General features: G+C 37.4%; 1 protein-coding gene across 1 annotated transcript; it reads right to left on the bottom strand.

Moving 5' to 3' along the window:
* Positions 1-3204: 3204 nt before the first annotated feature.
* Znf182 (zinc finger protein 182) lies at positions 3205-13266 on the bottom strand. The gene is made up of 3 exons (XM_051179516.1): positions 12910-13266; positions 12598-12729; positions 3205-5197 (listed from the first exon to the last, which is right to left on the bottom strand). The coding sequence occupies exons 1-3, from the start codon at positions 12941-12943 to the stop codon at positions 3585-3587; spliced, it is 1779 nt and encodes a 592-aa protein (XP_051035473.1). The 5' UTR covers positions 12944-13266; the 3' UTR covers positions 3205-3584.
* Between the last annotated feature and the right edge of the window lie 3845 nt (positions 13267-17111).

Genomic DNA, 17111 nt, shown 5'->3' with positions numbered 1-17111 from the left:
GCATCTGTATATTTTCTGCAGGTGTGTCAGTGTGAGGATACTAGATTCCCTGTAAATGGAGTTAGGGAATTGAACCCAGGTCCTCTGGAAGAACAGCCAGTGCTCTTAACCACTGAACCATCACTCTAGTCGTCCTCTTAATGGATTCTGGCCTCTGGTGGTTCCAACACATAGAAGCCAGCTCCTTCAGTGACAGAACATCTTCACAGTTCACTGAGTGTGTGTCTTAGTTCACCTCACCCCCAGGATCAGATACATGGCCTTTTGACTTTCCCTCCAGTACTCAACTCCTTTCCTAATGCATTCTAGACATTTATAGATTAATCCTCTTTTGATTCAAGCGTCTCAGTGAATGGCCTTGTTATATGTTTCTGTTACTCCACACTGAATTAATAGTCCTTGTTCTGGTTATTGATGGTACAAAGAAAAATAATTCCTAAACTTTGAGCTAGTATTTAGCAACCTTGCTAAATTCATTTATTTGAATTTAGAGATCTTATTGATTCTCCTCATTTTCAGAGAAATTTTATTCCTAGCTACTTTTTTGATATATGATGGTCTCAGACATGCTAAGTATAAATATCAACAAGGATATGGAACACTGAGTTAACCTTCACTGGGGTTCAGAGGACAGGTTGGTTCCTGTCATATACCTATGCTCATAGTGGGGTTACCCTCTTGGTTCTTACCAATTGCCTGTCATTATCCCAAGGTCCAGTGACTATAATTTCTGATCCTACAGATCTTTGTTACCTACACATATCCATCATTCTTCCACTCTAGCTATCTATCCATTTTGATGGGCCATTCCTCTTCCTCTGTTCACTCACCTGCACTGTTCTCCATTCAACTGCAACTAGTGATAATTTGCCATCCCTCACTTCAAATATAATGTACTTGCCAATTCACTCTCAGATACTACCCATGTTTACTTATGCTCAACAATTTTCAAGTACTCCACGGGATATTGTACATTTACCCTCTTTTTCCCTATTTACTCCCCAACTCTGACCTTTACTGTCCCCATTTACCCACACTTGGTACTTCATTATCAGTACTCTCATCTTTTCTTCTAACCACAGCACATTTGCATCTTGTGGTTCATCCTCATCACTTTCTCTCCAGTCTATGCCTCTCATCTCAATTAGCCCACATGTAGCAAGTTGCATAGGAAGGTGTACAAGAGTCACAGGAAAAGGTACAAGCTGAGCCCTCACCTTAATACAGAACAACCTTTAATGGAGATGACTTTTCTATGGGTAAAAAATAAAAAATAAGGAAAGCTACTTCCAGTTCCCTTAAACATCTTTTCTGCAGTCATATGCTCTACCCCTGAACTATACTCCCTCACCTTGAGCATCTTTTCTGTAGACTGCACTAGAACCAAGCTAGTCATCCATACATTTCTTCTTTCTGCAACTGGACATATGTGATTTACAGAGATCAAAAATAAAGTGAGGATGAGGATGTAGCAGAGAGCACTTCACATTTGCAAATTCTATGTTTGAGCTCCAGCAATGAACCCCCCCCCCCCACCTCCCGCAACCTGAGCCTACTGTTCAATTTTTCCGAGAATTGAATAAAAGAGGCTGGAAAGCTGGCCCAGTGGTTAATAAAGCTCTTACAGAGGGCCCAGGTTTGGCAAATATTTATACATTAAGTACTGCTTGACTGGGGCTATGGAGATTGAGAGCGAATTATTGAGAGCAGGTGTATTAAAATTTCTCAATGCAATTTAGAAATCTATATCAAAGCAATTTAACTCCTAGGATTTGACTCTGGAAAATAAATATGGACATGCATAGACAAAAAAAATAATCTGGGAGAGTGACTCTCTGGCTTCAACATTCATATATACATGTATATGAGCATGTGCATGTACATACACTCTTAAAAAAGGTGGTCTAGACAGGCCTAATCCATCTGTTCTGATAAGTATAAACCCTGCTGACTTCCAGGTTTTACATATCTTGAGTTGCCTTCTAATGCTAGACACAGACTCAATGAACAGTCAGCCATATTAGCAAGAGTGCTACAAACACAACAATTCACAAATGAGGCCTCTTATTATTCAGTAAATGTTGCTATATTGTTCTCATGGTTCTTAACTTCACTTCTGATCTTGAAAAATCCTGGTTACTAGCAGTAGTGTGATATTTGGAGCAAGTTATTCTACCTACCATTATGTTTCTTGTGAAAACATTGTGTGTAGTATATGGAGTCATTTAAATCATTTTAAGACTTGAAAAGATATTGATGAACTTTAATAACTTCTCACAGGTGTCTTGTGCACCCTAAATACGAAATGTGTTCCAGTTTTAGGCTTATGTAATATGGCTTATGTAATATGGTCTCAGGTAACTTTAGAATCACTTTACTTGATGCTTAGGGAAAAATACCTACATATCTTAGGAATTGATTGAATGTTTGCTCCTGTTTGCCAGTTATTCAATTCACTGAAAATAAAATCTGTTATATACATTAAGTGTTATGAATTCTGCACCTAGAGTTAATTATTAAGGGAATGAAATATGATTTTAAAGGTTTATTTTCCAAAAAGGAAAGTTGGAACAACGTTCCAAAGCTATGAGAAATGTCTCCAGGTTTTATCTTCCTTGTCACCTACTGCCCCTTTCCCTTAAGTAAGATAATGGTAGTCAGGTATATCCCTTTCCAGAAACAGCCTATATAATCATTCTGCACTTACCATTTCTGCCTTTTTATATACAAATTGTAGCACATCATACTCGCTGCACCTTGTTTTTCCTATCTAATGAGGTAACTTGGGGGACTGCACCAAATCACTACAGAAATGATATCCATGTTCTTTTTGTTCATTTTTTGTTTCTTGAGTTTGCTGTATGAATGTATCACAGTTTCAGGAAGCAGAATCCAGGTGATGCCATTTGGACAACTTCTAATCTTTTGTCTTCGAACACTGCATCAACAAATACCTCTGTGTTTTGATCATTTTATACACATGTGAGTATATGTATTCTTAGAAGTGGAAATAGACTTGTGATTTTGATTACTTTTAAATTCCTTTCTTTGAATGAGAGAAGTTGCTCCTGCACTTGCTATTTGCCAGAGGTTTTGTGGGGGGAAATGCCAGGGCCATATTATAGACAAATGAGTTTTTCAAACAACTGAGAAACACCTTACCTTATGTTACTTCTTTCAGACTTTACTTTCCCCAAGTAAACAAGACCAACTATATCCATTTATTTGCCCCAGCTTCCCCACCTCCAGCTGCTCCTTAAATCTGTCAGATTACTTTCTGTAAATAAAAGGTCTGTTTCTCCTCAGGCCTCACAGTCTTTGCCACAGCTATCTCTGGTCACGCACCTTAGAGTATAACTCAAACTTCAGTAGAGAGTCCTTAGCTATGCTGTTTCAATTTTGAAGCCTTGAAGTTTTCTGCACTTGTGTATGAGTGCCGTTTAGTCTGACAGCCCTATGATTGCAGTGACTTTCAAAGAAATTACATATCGGTTTTTTCCAACCTGCATCAGAGTGAAAACAGATGAAAAGAAATTTGTTTAAACATTAAATCAACACATCTTTCCTTTTGGGTATGAAAGACACTATTGTTTTGTTCTATATTGTGTAGTGAGCTTTGACTTGTGGGTGTGGCCTCTTCCATGGGCTTTCTTCCCTGCATGGATCCTCTGATGTACAATAAGGTTGGATTTCTGGGTAAAGGCTTTCCCACATTCTGTACACTTATAAGGCTTCTCTCCAGTGTGAGTTCTCCGATGTACAGTGAATGTGGATTTTTCCCTGAATGCTTTGCCACATTCTGTGCATTCATAGGGCTTTTCTCCTGTGTGTGTTCTCTGATGGATGATGAGCTGTGACTTCTGGCTAAAAGCTTTCCAGCACACAAGGCATTCATAGGGTTTCTCTCCTGTGTGGATCCTTTGATGGATAATGAGCTTTGACTTTTCTCGGAATGACTTTCCACACTCATTACATTTATAGGGTTTTTCTTCTGTATGAGTTCTTTGATGTATAATGAGATAAGACTTCTGAGAAAATGCCTTTTCACATTCATTGCATTCATAGGGCTTCTCTCCAGTGTGGCCTCGCTGATGTAGCATGAGATAGGATTTCTGAGAGAAGGCTTTCTCACATTCATTACACTCAAATGGTTTTTCTCCTGAATGAGTTCTTTGATGAACACCTAGATTTGACTTTTGGGTGAAAGTTTTTCCACATATGTCACATTCATAGGGCCTCTCACCAGTATGAGTTCTTTGGTGCACGACAAGTGTTGATTTCTCATTGAAAGACTTCCCACATTCAATACATTTATGAGGTTTCTCTCCAGTGTGAGTTCTCTGATGTATAATGAGGGTTGACTTATCACTGAATGCTTTCTTACACTCATTACATTCATGAGGCTTCTTCCCTGTGTGAGTACTATGGTGTATAATTAGGTCAAGTTTTTGCATGAAAGATTCCCCACATTTAGTACACTCATAGGCTTTCTCTCCTGTGTGGGTTTTTTGATGAACAATGAGGTTTGACTTCTGAGTGAAGGCTTTTCCACATTCATTACATTCATATGGTTTCTCTCCTGTATGAGTTCTATAATGTATGATGACAGTTGACTTTTCTCTGAAGGCTTTGCCACATTCTGGACATGCAAAGGGTCTTTCTCCAGTATGAGTTCTGAGGTGTATAATGAGCTGAGACTTCTGGCTAAAAGCTTTCCCACATTCAGTACATTTAAATGGTTTCTCTCCTGTATGAGTTCTCCAGTGTACAATGAGGTGTGACTTTTTGCTGAAGGTTTTCTGACAGGCAGTACATTCAAAAGGTTTCTCTCCATTTTTAATTCTCTGATGAAGGCTAAGACCTTTCCTTTGTCTGAAGCTTTTTTCATATTCTTTATATCTATAGGGTTTCACTATGAAATTAGATTTTTCATATTCTGTATGGAAGAATAATTTTGCACAACCAGTGTCATGTTTATTTTCTACAGAGCTTCTATTAAATAGGCTTACATTGTCCACCATATTATTTCCAAATGATTCAAATATATGGGATCTTTGCATTGGAACAACAAGGCTTGTGCTCAGGTGAAATGTGTTTCCAAATTCAGCATAGTTATGGACATTCTTAGTAATTACTTTGCCATCAGGGAATCCAACTTGCTTCAACAGATACTTTTCTTGGTTATCCTGCCAGACTTCTAGAAAAAAAGCACAATAAATCATGTGTATACTTGTCATTATGGGGACTAGACCTTTTTCCAGAAATGCCATGACCTCAACTGTTCCTGCCGTACTGATACTGACCACCTGAGATGCAGATCTAGCAGAACTTAGATTGGGCTTGGCTTATTCTAAGTGTACCTTGTAAGATCTTTTCTTGTGATTCAGATGAAACTATCACAACATTTTATCAGAGTGCCAAGGGAGAGAGAGGAATTTTTCATAAACTCTCATGTACAGCTTTTTTTTTATGAAAAACTTCCCATAACACTTAAGATTTTTATCTCTCCTGTTATTTCATCTCTCACCCTTAATTCGTAGTTATATGAACTTTTTTTTAGAGACAGGGTCTTCCTATGTAGACCTGGGTGGCCTGGAACTCATCTTGAACTCATAGATAGCCACCTGCCACAGCCTCCTAAATGCAAGTGTTAAAGGCATGTACCAACACACCTGGCATAGTTATATGAACTTCTGACTACACCTGACATATACTGCCTTCATCTAGAGAAAAATGTAGCATTGTACTTCCTAAATTCAATATTAATAATCCTATATCCATATGACATAAAATCTAGAATAGTGAACTCAACAAAACTAAAATTTTCTCAATTGGGGTTCATGAGTATATCTCCTTCAATGCATATAGTTTTTCAACACTACTGTCTGTGTTACTGTCAACTCTACTTCACTTAAAAAACTTTGCTTATTTTAACCTACAACTTGTGATGTTTAATTATCTATATTATCCTCCTGTTTTCTATATTTTGCTATATTCAGAATGTAGATAATTTTTAAGAGGCAGTTTTCTTATTTTACAAAAGCTTACTCTGACCTTTCTATATAATTTAAATTTTGATTAACACCTAATATAGTTAATAATCTGTACTACTCATTTAGACAGGTAAATTTCAAGTCTGTGCCTTTAATTTCATATTTTATCATCTATAAAATATTTCACATTTTAACATCTCTGAATTCACATGTACATTCAAATCAATGCTGTTCACATGCCATAACTAAGTGGTAATATTTCTTTCTTAGTAGCATGTCATGAAATCAATGGTATCCTGAATCTAACAAAATATAGCACACATTTTTACACACATATATGAATTATGTTTTATAGTTTACTTAATTTTTTAGAATTACTTATTTTATGTGTATAAGTGTTTTGCCTACATGTATTTGTACCAGGTGTGCCCTGGTGCTCACAGAGGTCAGAAGTAGTCAGATCTCTTGGAACTGGAATCAAGGATGGTTGTGAGCCACCATGTGAATGTCAGGAACTGAACCCAGATCCTGTGAAAGAATAACACAAATGCTCTTAAGTCCTGAGCTACATCTCCAGCCTCTGTAATTTCAAAGACTGTATATAAAAATATTCAAGCATGGAGAAAAGTTGAAACAAGTAGAGAACAACTACTACTCAAGTTTCTGCTTAGATTCTGTAATACAGTAGCAATGGAAAAATTTTTAAATGTCACATGGCTGTGGTTTCCATTTCTGTGACTTCCTTTCTTTAGATAGAAAAGTATAAGTTCATAGCAAGTGATAGACCCTAAATTACAGAAAGGCGTGTTATGAGTTTCATTTAGAAGGAGTCATACCCCACCTAGTATCTGTTAAATCAGAACCTCCTTAGGTGGTCATAAGTATGGCCCCTGAGGTTTAGGTCATATGGAATATCTAGATCAGGAATAAATCCTGACTCAGGTTTTCACCTGATATATTCTATTTGTATAATTTTCCCACCTAAAAACAGTGCTCACCAAAATGGATATTCAGGGGAATTCAAATACTTACCATACAGCTTATATGGCACAAATGAAATACTAAAAATGTTTACTAAACCAAACCTTTACTATTATTATGAGTTATGCAGAGCCATACTATATTACTATAAAAGAAATAATGTGTTTATATACATATATAAATACATATTTAATGTATTCTCAAGTACTAAGTAAAACGGGGCAAAATAAACTGTGCATAGGGGCAAAGTGTGATGATGCACATCTTTAATCGCAGCACTTGGGAGGCATATGCAGGAGATTTCTGTGAGTTCAAAGCTGGCCTGGTCTACATAATGAATACCAGGTCAGCCAGGGTTAAACAATGGGACCCTGTCTCAAAAACTACACCAAATGAAACAAACAAACAAATAAGAAACAAAAATCTGTATACAACAGAGTATAATTTTAGGGAAATAGGTCAATGTTTAGGTATACTCATACAGGGTCATTGTTGTATGGGGGAAGATAAACTAAATTCCATGAGTAGGGTAAAGAGGGAAAGAAGCTGGACTGCTCCTTTTTACATTTTACATTTATTTATTCATATATTTATTTATTTTGTATGTTTTGGGGCATACATGCCCCAACACATATGTGGTGGTCCAAGGAGAACTGGAAGAAGTCAGTTATTGCCCTCTACCCTGTGAGTTTTGGGAATTGAATTGAGGACATCAGACTTGTCACCAAATATTTTACCCACTGAATAATTTTCCCAGCCCCAAGCTGCTCGTAATAACCTTGTTTTCTAGATTTCACTTCAGAACCATGTAAATAGTTTTGTAACACTATATAACCATCAGCAAAACTGAATAATGGTAGATACCTTGTCATTTCTCTTTCCTAGTGAGAAGTTTCAGTTCTCAGAGGCACCAACAACATTACCTCAATCAGCTCAATGTACTGTACATGTATAACAGATGAAGAATTAATCAACAATAATTTGGGCTAGTGAGATGATTCAGCAAAGATATTTGTGACCTTAGTTTAATTCTGGGGACCCGTATAATGTATCAAGGGAACCCACTCTAGAAAATTTCTTCTGACCTTCACACAAATGCTATGACATGCATGTGTGTTTAAGAATTCATGTGTGCACATAAAATACACACACACACACACGTAATAAAAATTTAAAAACCTAGAATTTGATTTGGAAGTATCAATTTTAAGACATGATGATTTTTTTCTTAAAATACTTTTATACACAGTCGCTAACCCTTATGTATGAAAAAGTCTAAAAGAGATTTCATTAAGATTCAAGTTGTGGCATCTTTTGCAATAGCCTCAAGTAATATAAAACATTGTGTGGGTAACTCTAACCAAGCAAGTGAAAGACAAGTATGATTAAAAAAAAAAAAAACTTTAAGAAATTGAAGATAGCAGGGTGGTGGTGGTGTACACCTTTAATCCTAGCACTTAGGAGGCTTATGCATGAGTTCCAGGCCAGTCTGGTCTACAAAGCTGCACAGAGAAACCCTGTCTCAAAAAACAAAAACAAACAAACAAACAAACAACAACAACAAAAGGAATGGAAGATATCAGAAGTTGGAAAGCTCTCCAATGATCATGTACTATTAGAATTAGTATAGTAAGATGGCCATTCTACCAAAAATCAATCTACATTTTCAACGCAATCCCCACCAGAATTTCAACACAACTCTTCTCAGATCTTGAAAGCATAATCTTCAGCTTCATACAGAAACACACACCCAGGAAGGGCCTGGCAGTGATTGTGCACACCTTTACAGGCAATCTCTATGAGTCTGAGGCCGGATTGGTCTACAAAGAGAGTTCCAGGATAACCAGGGCTATTACACAGAGAACTGCCTGCCTCTACAGTGAATGTCCATGCTTGGAAAAGGAAGTAGTACACATTTTTATGGAGGCCACAGGAGCTCTTTTTTTCACTGTGACACTTCTCTGTCTGGTTTCTGGATTCTGGTTTGGGGGTCTGACAAGACTGACAAAATCCTCTGTTCAGGGCAGAGAGAGATGCCCATAGTCCTCTGGTTATTTCTGGTTAGTTAGGCTAGAACCACCAGTTGTTTTCTGACCTGCCTTGGATCTCTGATTTCATGTCCCAATGATACTGGGGACCAAGTCAAACTCAGGGTGGTCCAGCACCTTGGTGTTGTCAGCAGGGTTCCAAAGCCTAGGCTGCAGAACAAAGTCTTACAGGACATTGGGAACTAAAATTAAGAGTTTTGAAAGGCCCAATGTGGGAACATCGGGCAGTCCAGAGGTTGTGCAAGGAGGCAACTACAACAGCCTCTTACTTCTTAAATTCTCTTGGTCAGACTTTTGTACAACACCAATTATTATTGTCTTTGTTGCTTATGTCTTATCAGTTTGGTCTGTCTCTGTGTATTATGACTTGGGATGTAGAGCTCAGTGGCCACCTCAAAAGGTTTCCAATAACCAAAGATGGGATAGTTTGACTCATAAGAATACCAAGGCAACTCCTTATGACAAAAATGTTTGTCCTGTCCCAGTGAGTCATAACTATAATCGCAGTACTGTTGAGGCTGAGGCAGGAGATTATAAATTTGAAGTTAGCTGGGTAAAACATTGAGAACCTGCCACAAAAAAGGACTTAAGAATGCTTACATCTGAGAAGCTATACATGATACACAGAAAGGGGTGTAATTTAACACAGCTACACAATTCTTGGGTATTTATTTACCCAAAGAACTTCAAATCATCATAACACACATATCACTGACATCTGTGGAATATTCCTTTACACTGTGTGAGTATATGTCACTGTGTTTGGTTTAATAAAGAAGCTGACTAGCCTATAGCTAGGCAGGATAAAGTTAGGTGGGAGCACCAGACTAAGAGAATGCTGGGAAGAAGTAGAGAAAGGGAGGAGTCTTGGGAATCATGAGGAGATAAAGAGGAAGCAGGAGATGAATTTGCCATACTGAGAGGAGGTACTGAGCCATGTGGAGAAAATACATAAGAAATATGGGTTAATTTAAGGTATAAGAGCTAGTTAGTGAAAACTGAACTATCAGCTGAGCATTTATAATTAATAAGTCTCTGTATGGTTTTTCGGGAACTGATTGGTGGGACAGAAACATTCCACATACAGAGATCCTTGTACATCAAAGTCAACTGTAACACTACCTGGAGGAGCACAGATCATGTCCCGCCAGCAGGGGACGAGGTCCAAGCTGAAGACCAGCACCATTACAAGATGGTGCTGGGAGGAAGCTACAGAGGTGTGGCTTCATTGTTTACTAAGAAAAACAATTGGCTGCCCAAACTCACACACAAGCAGACCATGCCCAAGAGGTGATTGGACACTAGATACATAATAGGAATATCTTTAACATTACTGGGTAATACTTTTCCTGCCATGCAAATTTTTACTTTAAGAAGGCTTTACTGTTAAATAAATGAGATCCGGCTTGACTTGACTCCCTGTTGCATCTGATTATCTCTGAGTTCCAGGGAGGCTGCAGGGACAGCGAATAATATACCCTCCCCTCCCCGACATTGACCCTAGGGACCCCAACAGAAATACTCACAAGTTAAATTAAATTTTAATTTAAATAAATAGTTAAATTATGGAAAACCTACCTTGTCCAAGAGAGAAATAAGTAATGAAAATAAGAGTATATGAGCACAATAGATTTTTTTTTCAGTTAGAAATAATAGAATCATGTCATTTGCAGGAAAATGGATGTAACTAGAAATTATCATAATAAGTAAATTAAGCCAGTCTGCAAAATGCAAGCATCTTCTCTCATTTGTGGTTTCTAGATTTTTATGTATATACATAAATACATACATACACACACACACACACACACACACACACACACACACACACACACACACAATATGAAAGTAAATGCAAAACCATCTAGGGGAACAAGGAGACTGGAGGTGAAAGGGTCAGAAAAGGGAGAGTGGAGAAGTTTGCAGGTGTGCTGGCTAATTTTATGTCAACTTGACACAAGCTATAGTCATTTGAGAAATGAGAACCTTGAGAACATGGCCCCTTTAGAACAGGCTGCAGGCAAACCCGGTCTGTTGTGGTGGTGCTATCTCTGGGCAGGTGATCCTGGGTTATGTAAGAAATCAGGCTGAGCAAGCCATGGGGAGTGAGTCAGTATACAGCACCCCACTAAAGCTCATGCTTCAGTTCTTGCCTCTAGGTTCCTGCCCTATTTGAGTTCATGACCTGACTTCCTCTAGTGATGAACAGTGATGTGTATGTATAAGCCAAATAAACTTTTTATCCCCAGTTTGCTTTTTGTCATGGAGTTTCATCATAACAATAGTAACTCTAGGTCAGAAGGGAAAAATGCTTAACATACAACATATGCTTGTATGGGAATTTTAATTAAAAAGATATAACTCATTAGTCACTTTCAGAAGTTGCTAAAAATCATTTTAAAAATTATTGCTATTTTTTGCCAGGTGGTAGTGGTGGTGCATGCTTTTAATTCCAGCACTCGGGTGCCAGAGGCAGGCAAATATCTGAGTTCAAGGCCAGCCTTGTCTACAGAGAGAGTTTCAGAATAGCTAGGGTTCACAGAGAAATATTATTGTTTTAAAATTTTATTTATTTTTATGTTTGTGTGTCCATGTATGGTTATGTGCACATGACTGTGAGTGACCACAGAAGCAAAAAGAAGATTTTGGATCTCCTGGAGCTGAGTTATAGGTGTTGGTGAATTTACTGACATGTGCTAAGAACCAAACTCAAGTCCACTGGAAGAGTAACAAGTGGTGTTAACTGCTAAGCCATCTCTCCAGGCCCACAAAAATTATTTTGGATACTGATAAGAAAAACCTCAATCACTTTTCCTCTCTTTTCTGTTGAATATGTAGCAACCAAATAATAATTGAGAGACAATTTCTCCATCTTTTTGAGATAATATCTCCTTATGTAAACTAGGCTGGCACTGTCTGTGTCTCCTGAGTGCTGAAATTAAAGGCATGTGTCACCATGCCAGACCTTGACAATTTGTCTTCATAGAAGTTTTAAGCTAAATAATAAATGAATTAGAGAATTAAAATCTTGTCATTGGAGTCCTTCCAATGGCCATATCCTCAAAGAGTGACTCTTCCTCTTCTAGTCAATAGTTCATTGGTAAGGGGTAAATGTGGTGATCATCTACCCTCTATTTATGCTGAAATTAGGGTTGGCTTGATCTTATGCAGGTACCTACAACTGTTTAGAGTTTCTCTACATCCACGGACATATGGACAGCAGTAACTGGACATATCTGTATGAAAAAAGACATAAAGTTGGGAGGAAGATCTGTTGATGGGTCTATGGGAAGAATGGGAGTTGGGAAATGGTGGGGTAAGTGTAATCATATTTCATTGTATGAATGTATGAAATTCTCAAGAATAAACAAATGAAAAATTCAGCATTTTCAGCTATTACTGAATTAACTGGCCTAATCAGCAATTATCAGTAACTAATAGCATAAAACAGATACAACTGTGCATGACAAACCTCCTGATGGAAATACTTAGGAAGGAAAAAGAGAAGAAAGCCAGGCCTGAATCTGATCTAGCTTACAAGAAAAACAGGATAGAGTGCTGCACTAAGATACTACCTGGAAAGTTCCAAACCGAAATTTCCCCATCTGGCTCTGGTTCTTCTACCTCCAGCTTGATAATGAGATCTGGTTTAGTAAACTGTTGTTCTAAGGATGATAAATGATAGATCCCTCCTTGGTCTTCAGAGCCTGAAACAGAAGAATTTGCATTTTGTGGCCAGCACAAGGGACCTATCACTTGATACGAAAAATTTAACCAATATTTTGCATTTCCTTTAAGAAAATTATGAAGTAAAGCAAGCAAAGGACCCCCCCACACACACACTGAATATAATAACCTTCAAAAATTACTTGAGGATGTCATCTTACCCACAGAGACAAGGTTGCTGTAGGTCTCAAGCATCACATCTCTGTACAGGGTCCTCTGTGGAGGGTTCAGGTATTGCCACTCCTCCTGGGTGAAATCCACAGCTACATCCTCAAATGTTACTAGTTCCTATAACAGGAAGTTTCTTTTATTCTATAATGCTGGCCACTGAGTGATGACAATATGAGGAAAATTCTAATTGAGCTCCCAGTTCATCAAGATGTCTTCTTCATAAAACACTAATAGTCTACTTTGAAGGAGAATCACAAATCATGAGAGGAAACGATTGCTTACATGGTAAAATATTTAAAATGGTGTTATATTATCATAATGATAGGTATCTAGGAGAATAACAGAATCCAAGTGTGTACAGGGGCTAGAAAGATGGATTGCTCAATGGTTAAGAGTGCTTGCTGTTCTTCCAGAAGTCCTAAGTTTGCTTCTAAGCACACACATTGAGCATCTCACAACAGCCTGTGCCATCTTGTGGCATCCCTGGGTACCTGAACATACATGGCACACACAGACATGCTCATAAATTAAAAATAACAATTTTCAAAAAATAAATTAAATATGTATAGACACCTGACTTATGACAAAAGTTGGTGCAGTAAAGAAGAAGGAGCTCTTCGATAAACACAAGTGTACTGTTGGATACATATGTGGGAAAAACCTCCTTTGCCTTAAACTACAGGGATACCCAAGTATAAGCTGAGAAGTAGCAATAAGATATCTATAAAATGCCTGGAGGGCTTCCCAGTTTCATTAACATTAATCTGTCCATCTGTAACCACCCCATCTCCAACCAGCTTTCTATGTTGACCAAAAATCAGAGTACCCTGTTTGCTCTGCAATCTAGCTAGTCAAAAGTTCTTCCCTGCAGGACTGAATCCAAGCTGAGGCCCTCAAAATTACCAGACATTGAAAAAAATATGGTTAGATTATTGCCCCAAACTCTGGAAGAATTTTACTTCAAATTCCTTAAGCCCACATATCAACCCTGTACAATGACCTACTCAATGTAGACATACCCATTGGTTATCCTTTTATCTCAGTACCCATTGTGAGGAGTTTACTTAGTAAATTCTTGGGGGAGATGACCTGCTTATCCTCTTTAGTGTTCTGATTGGCCTTATCTCTAAATACAATGGGGAACTTCCTTGTGGGAATACCCTTGCCCAATTTTAGCTGGGTTTCAGCAAGACAAAATAATAATACAGGGAATTTTTTAAAAATCAAATTTTGCCAGAGGCCAAATTGTAAGACATGAAATACACTCTACATAAAGAAAAAGATGGACAAGTGTTATAAGATTTAAGTATAATAGTGAAAAGGCAAGCCATATTCAGGTAAGTGAACATTTAAGCTACTCTGCGACATTACTATGTGTCTACCAGAAAGGTTATAATTATGCCAACCAAATACCATAGTATATGTGTACTGGTTAGGTTTCACCAACTAGACACAAACTAGAGTTACCTAGAGAGAGGAATCTCAATTGAGTATTTACCTCCATTAGATTTGGCTTACAGGCACATATGTTGTGCATTTTCTTAATTGCTAATTGATAGGGGATGGTCCAGCCCACTGTGACAGCAACATTGTTAGGCAGGTAGTCCTAAGTGTATGAGAAAAGTAGCCAAGCAAGGCAGAAAGAGCAAGCCCATAAGGAGCATTCTTCCACAGTCTCTGCTTCAGTTCCTCCTCCTAGTTTCATGAAAATTATTCCAACAAGTGATTCTAAAAATACCCCTCACTGACCTAAATGTAGTATTTAAACCCAATCCCAGATGGTCAGGCCAAACATACATACAAGCAACACTAAATAGACTCAGCAGGCTGCATTTTAAAATTTATATGTGTAGTATCACTACATATTATAAATAAAATAAACAATACTAATTAAAGAATAAAAGGCCATGAATTTGAGAGTGAGTGAGGGGTTGTAGGGAGGATAGGAAGTAGGAATATGATGTCAATATAGTACATGAACTTCTAAAAGAAAAAAGAAATAATTAAAAAGAGACAGTTGAATAATGGTAGCACATACCTTTAATCCCAGCACTCGGGAGGCAGAGACAGGAGGTCTCTGGGAGTTCGAGGCCAGCCTGGTCTATCTACAAAGTGAGTTCCAGGACAGCCAGGGCTGTTATCCAGAGAAACCCTGTCTTGAAAAACCAACCAACTAACCAACCAACCATCCAACCAACTAAAAAAACCAACCAACCAACCAACCATCCAAGGGCTGAAGCGTTAGTGCTGGTGGTGGCATGGACAAAGTCCTGGTTTCAATTCTCATCACTACATAAACCAGATATGCCTATAATCAACATTATCCTCAATGTCATTTAGAGTTTGAGGCTAGGCTGGTGCTGTGTGTGTGTTTGGGGGGGTCATGTGCACTTGTGCATGAATGTGCATGTGTATGCCTAAGAAAGCCAGAGAGAGACAGCAAGAGATTCTGACATCAAAATTCAAGCTTCAAAGCCAACATATATTAAACATAACAAAAAACATGTCTAGTGCTCAACTTCACAATGCACAGAACACATTTATGAATATCTATACAAGGAGAAAATGAAACATACTGAGGGACTACTTTTAATACAAATCAGATGATGCATACAAAATTGATTACTTAAGACCTATGCTACATTTTTAATAAGGCAAATTGATGGGAGATGTCATTCTGTAAATATGTTTCTCGTATTGGTTAATGAATAAAGCACTATTGGCCAATAGGAAAGCAAGATAGGCGGGACTAGGAGACAAGGAGGAGAGAGGAAGTAGTAGGGAGGAGTTTCAAGATGTAGGACCAACAGGGTAGTATGCTGGGCTCTCTCTCAGGTAAGATAAGACCACGTGGAAATTTAGATTAATAGAAATGGGTTAATATTTAAGACAGAGCTAGCCAATAAGTGCTAGTAACAGGCTAACAGCATTTTATCTAATACAGCATCTCTCTGTGTTATTTGGGGCTGGTACAGCTCTGGCACAGGCAGGTGGGAAAAACTGCTCGTAATAGCAAATTTTATAACCTTGGATATGATTTTTTCTTAATGTCATAGACCAGTGACATAAATGAGCCATACATTGAGTGACAAATCAGTAAGTTCTATTGCTATAGAAATATTACTTTGATAAACATATTGTAAAATTAAAGATGGTAATAATATATTTTCTACTTGAAATTAAATCAAACTTCTATTAACTCCTCTGGGAAAGGGAAATATGAACCAAAATTTCTAAAAAGATAAGAAAAGCTCCTTATAAACTCCATGAGAAACAGAAAGCAGTGAATAAAAGGAAACTCAAAGCTTTACATGCCAAATGAAGAAGAATAAAAACAGAAACATTTTCCAATTAACAAAATTTAGGAGGGCCACATGAAAGCAAGCAAAAATCAGACTTATATGCCATCAAAATAACCAATATGCTAGTAAAAATTAAAATTTTTGAAAAACCAAAAAAATTAAAAATCTTACCTCTTTAAAAGAACATCAAAATATAGATAAACCACTAGCTGTCCTAATTAGAAAAATGTATAAATATATACTATAAATATGAGACATGATAATGAACAAATTAACAACATTAAAAAAATCTTGTCACATATTTTGTTGTGTATCAATTTGAGAATCTAGATAAATAGATATTTGAAAAAGTACAAATGAACAAAATTCATCCTGGCAAAGAAAGTCAGAGTAAGTGGATTAGACTTCCTTATATAGTTATCAAGGAAAAAACCTGCAAAGGTCTCACATAGGAATCTTACCCAACCTTCAAGGATAATCCCAACACTACCAGAAATTTTTCCTGAGGACAATGAAAAGCTTCCATACTGTTTACATGAATCAAATTGGTATGTAAATTGATAGAAGATTGTACTAAATAGGAAAATAGTAGATCAATTTCACTTAGGAATTTCATGTGTGAAACTTCTAACACAATAATGCAACACAACCAAATGAAATTTATTCTAGGAATACCATGATGGCCCAATAAAAGAATAAATTCATTAGTATAAGGCACCATTTAAACAGAGAAGTGTCTTGAATACAGCTCAATGGTAGAAGCATTTGCTTGATAGCAAGAGCCTTTACCCACTGAGCTATCTTTTAATTTTTTTATTTCTTAAAAAAGAATGACTATTTGTTGGAAAAGGCATATGCCATAGCACACATGTAAAGGTAAGAGGCCAATC

Source organism: Phodopus roborovskii, unplaced genomic scaffold (assembly GCF_943737965.1).
Source record: "Phodopus roborovskii unplaced genomic scaffold, PHOROB, whole genome shotgun sequence".
Classification (NCBI taxonomy): Eukaryota; Metazoa; Chordata; class Mammalia; order Rodentia; family Cricetidae; genus Phodopus; species Phodopus roborovskii.
Note: the sequence above shows the minus strand (reverse complement) of the source record. Positions and strands in the feature narration are given on the sequence as shown.

Coding starts and splice junctions, on each gene's coding strand:
- Znf182 (XM_051179516.1), bottom strand. CDS start 12,943: ATGCTTGAGACCTACAGCAACCTTGTCTCTGTGG. Junction 12,730..12,909: donor CAGCAACCTTGTCTCTGTGG/GTAAGATGACAT, acceptor CTTCTGTTTCAG/GCTCTGAAGACCAAGGAGGG. Junction 5,198..12,597: donor TTCGGTTTGGAACTTTCCAG/GTAGTATCTTAG, acceptor CTTTTTTTCTAG/AAGTCTGGCAGGATAACCAA.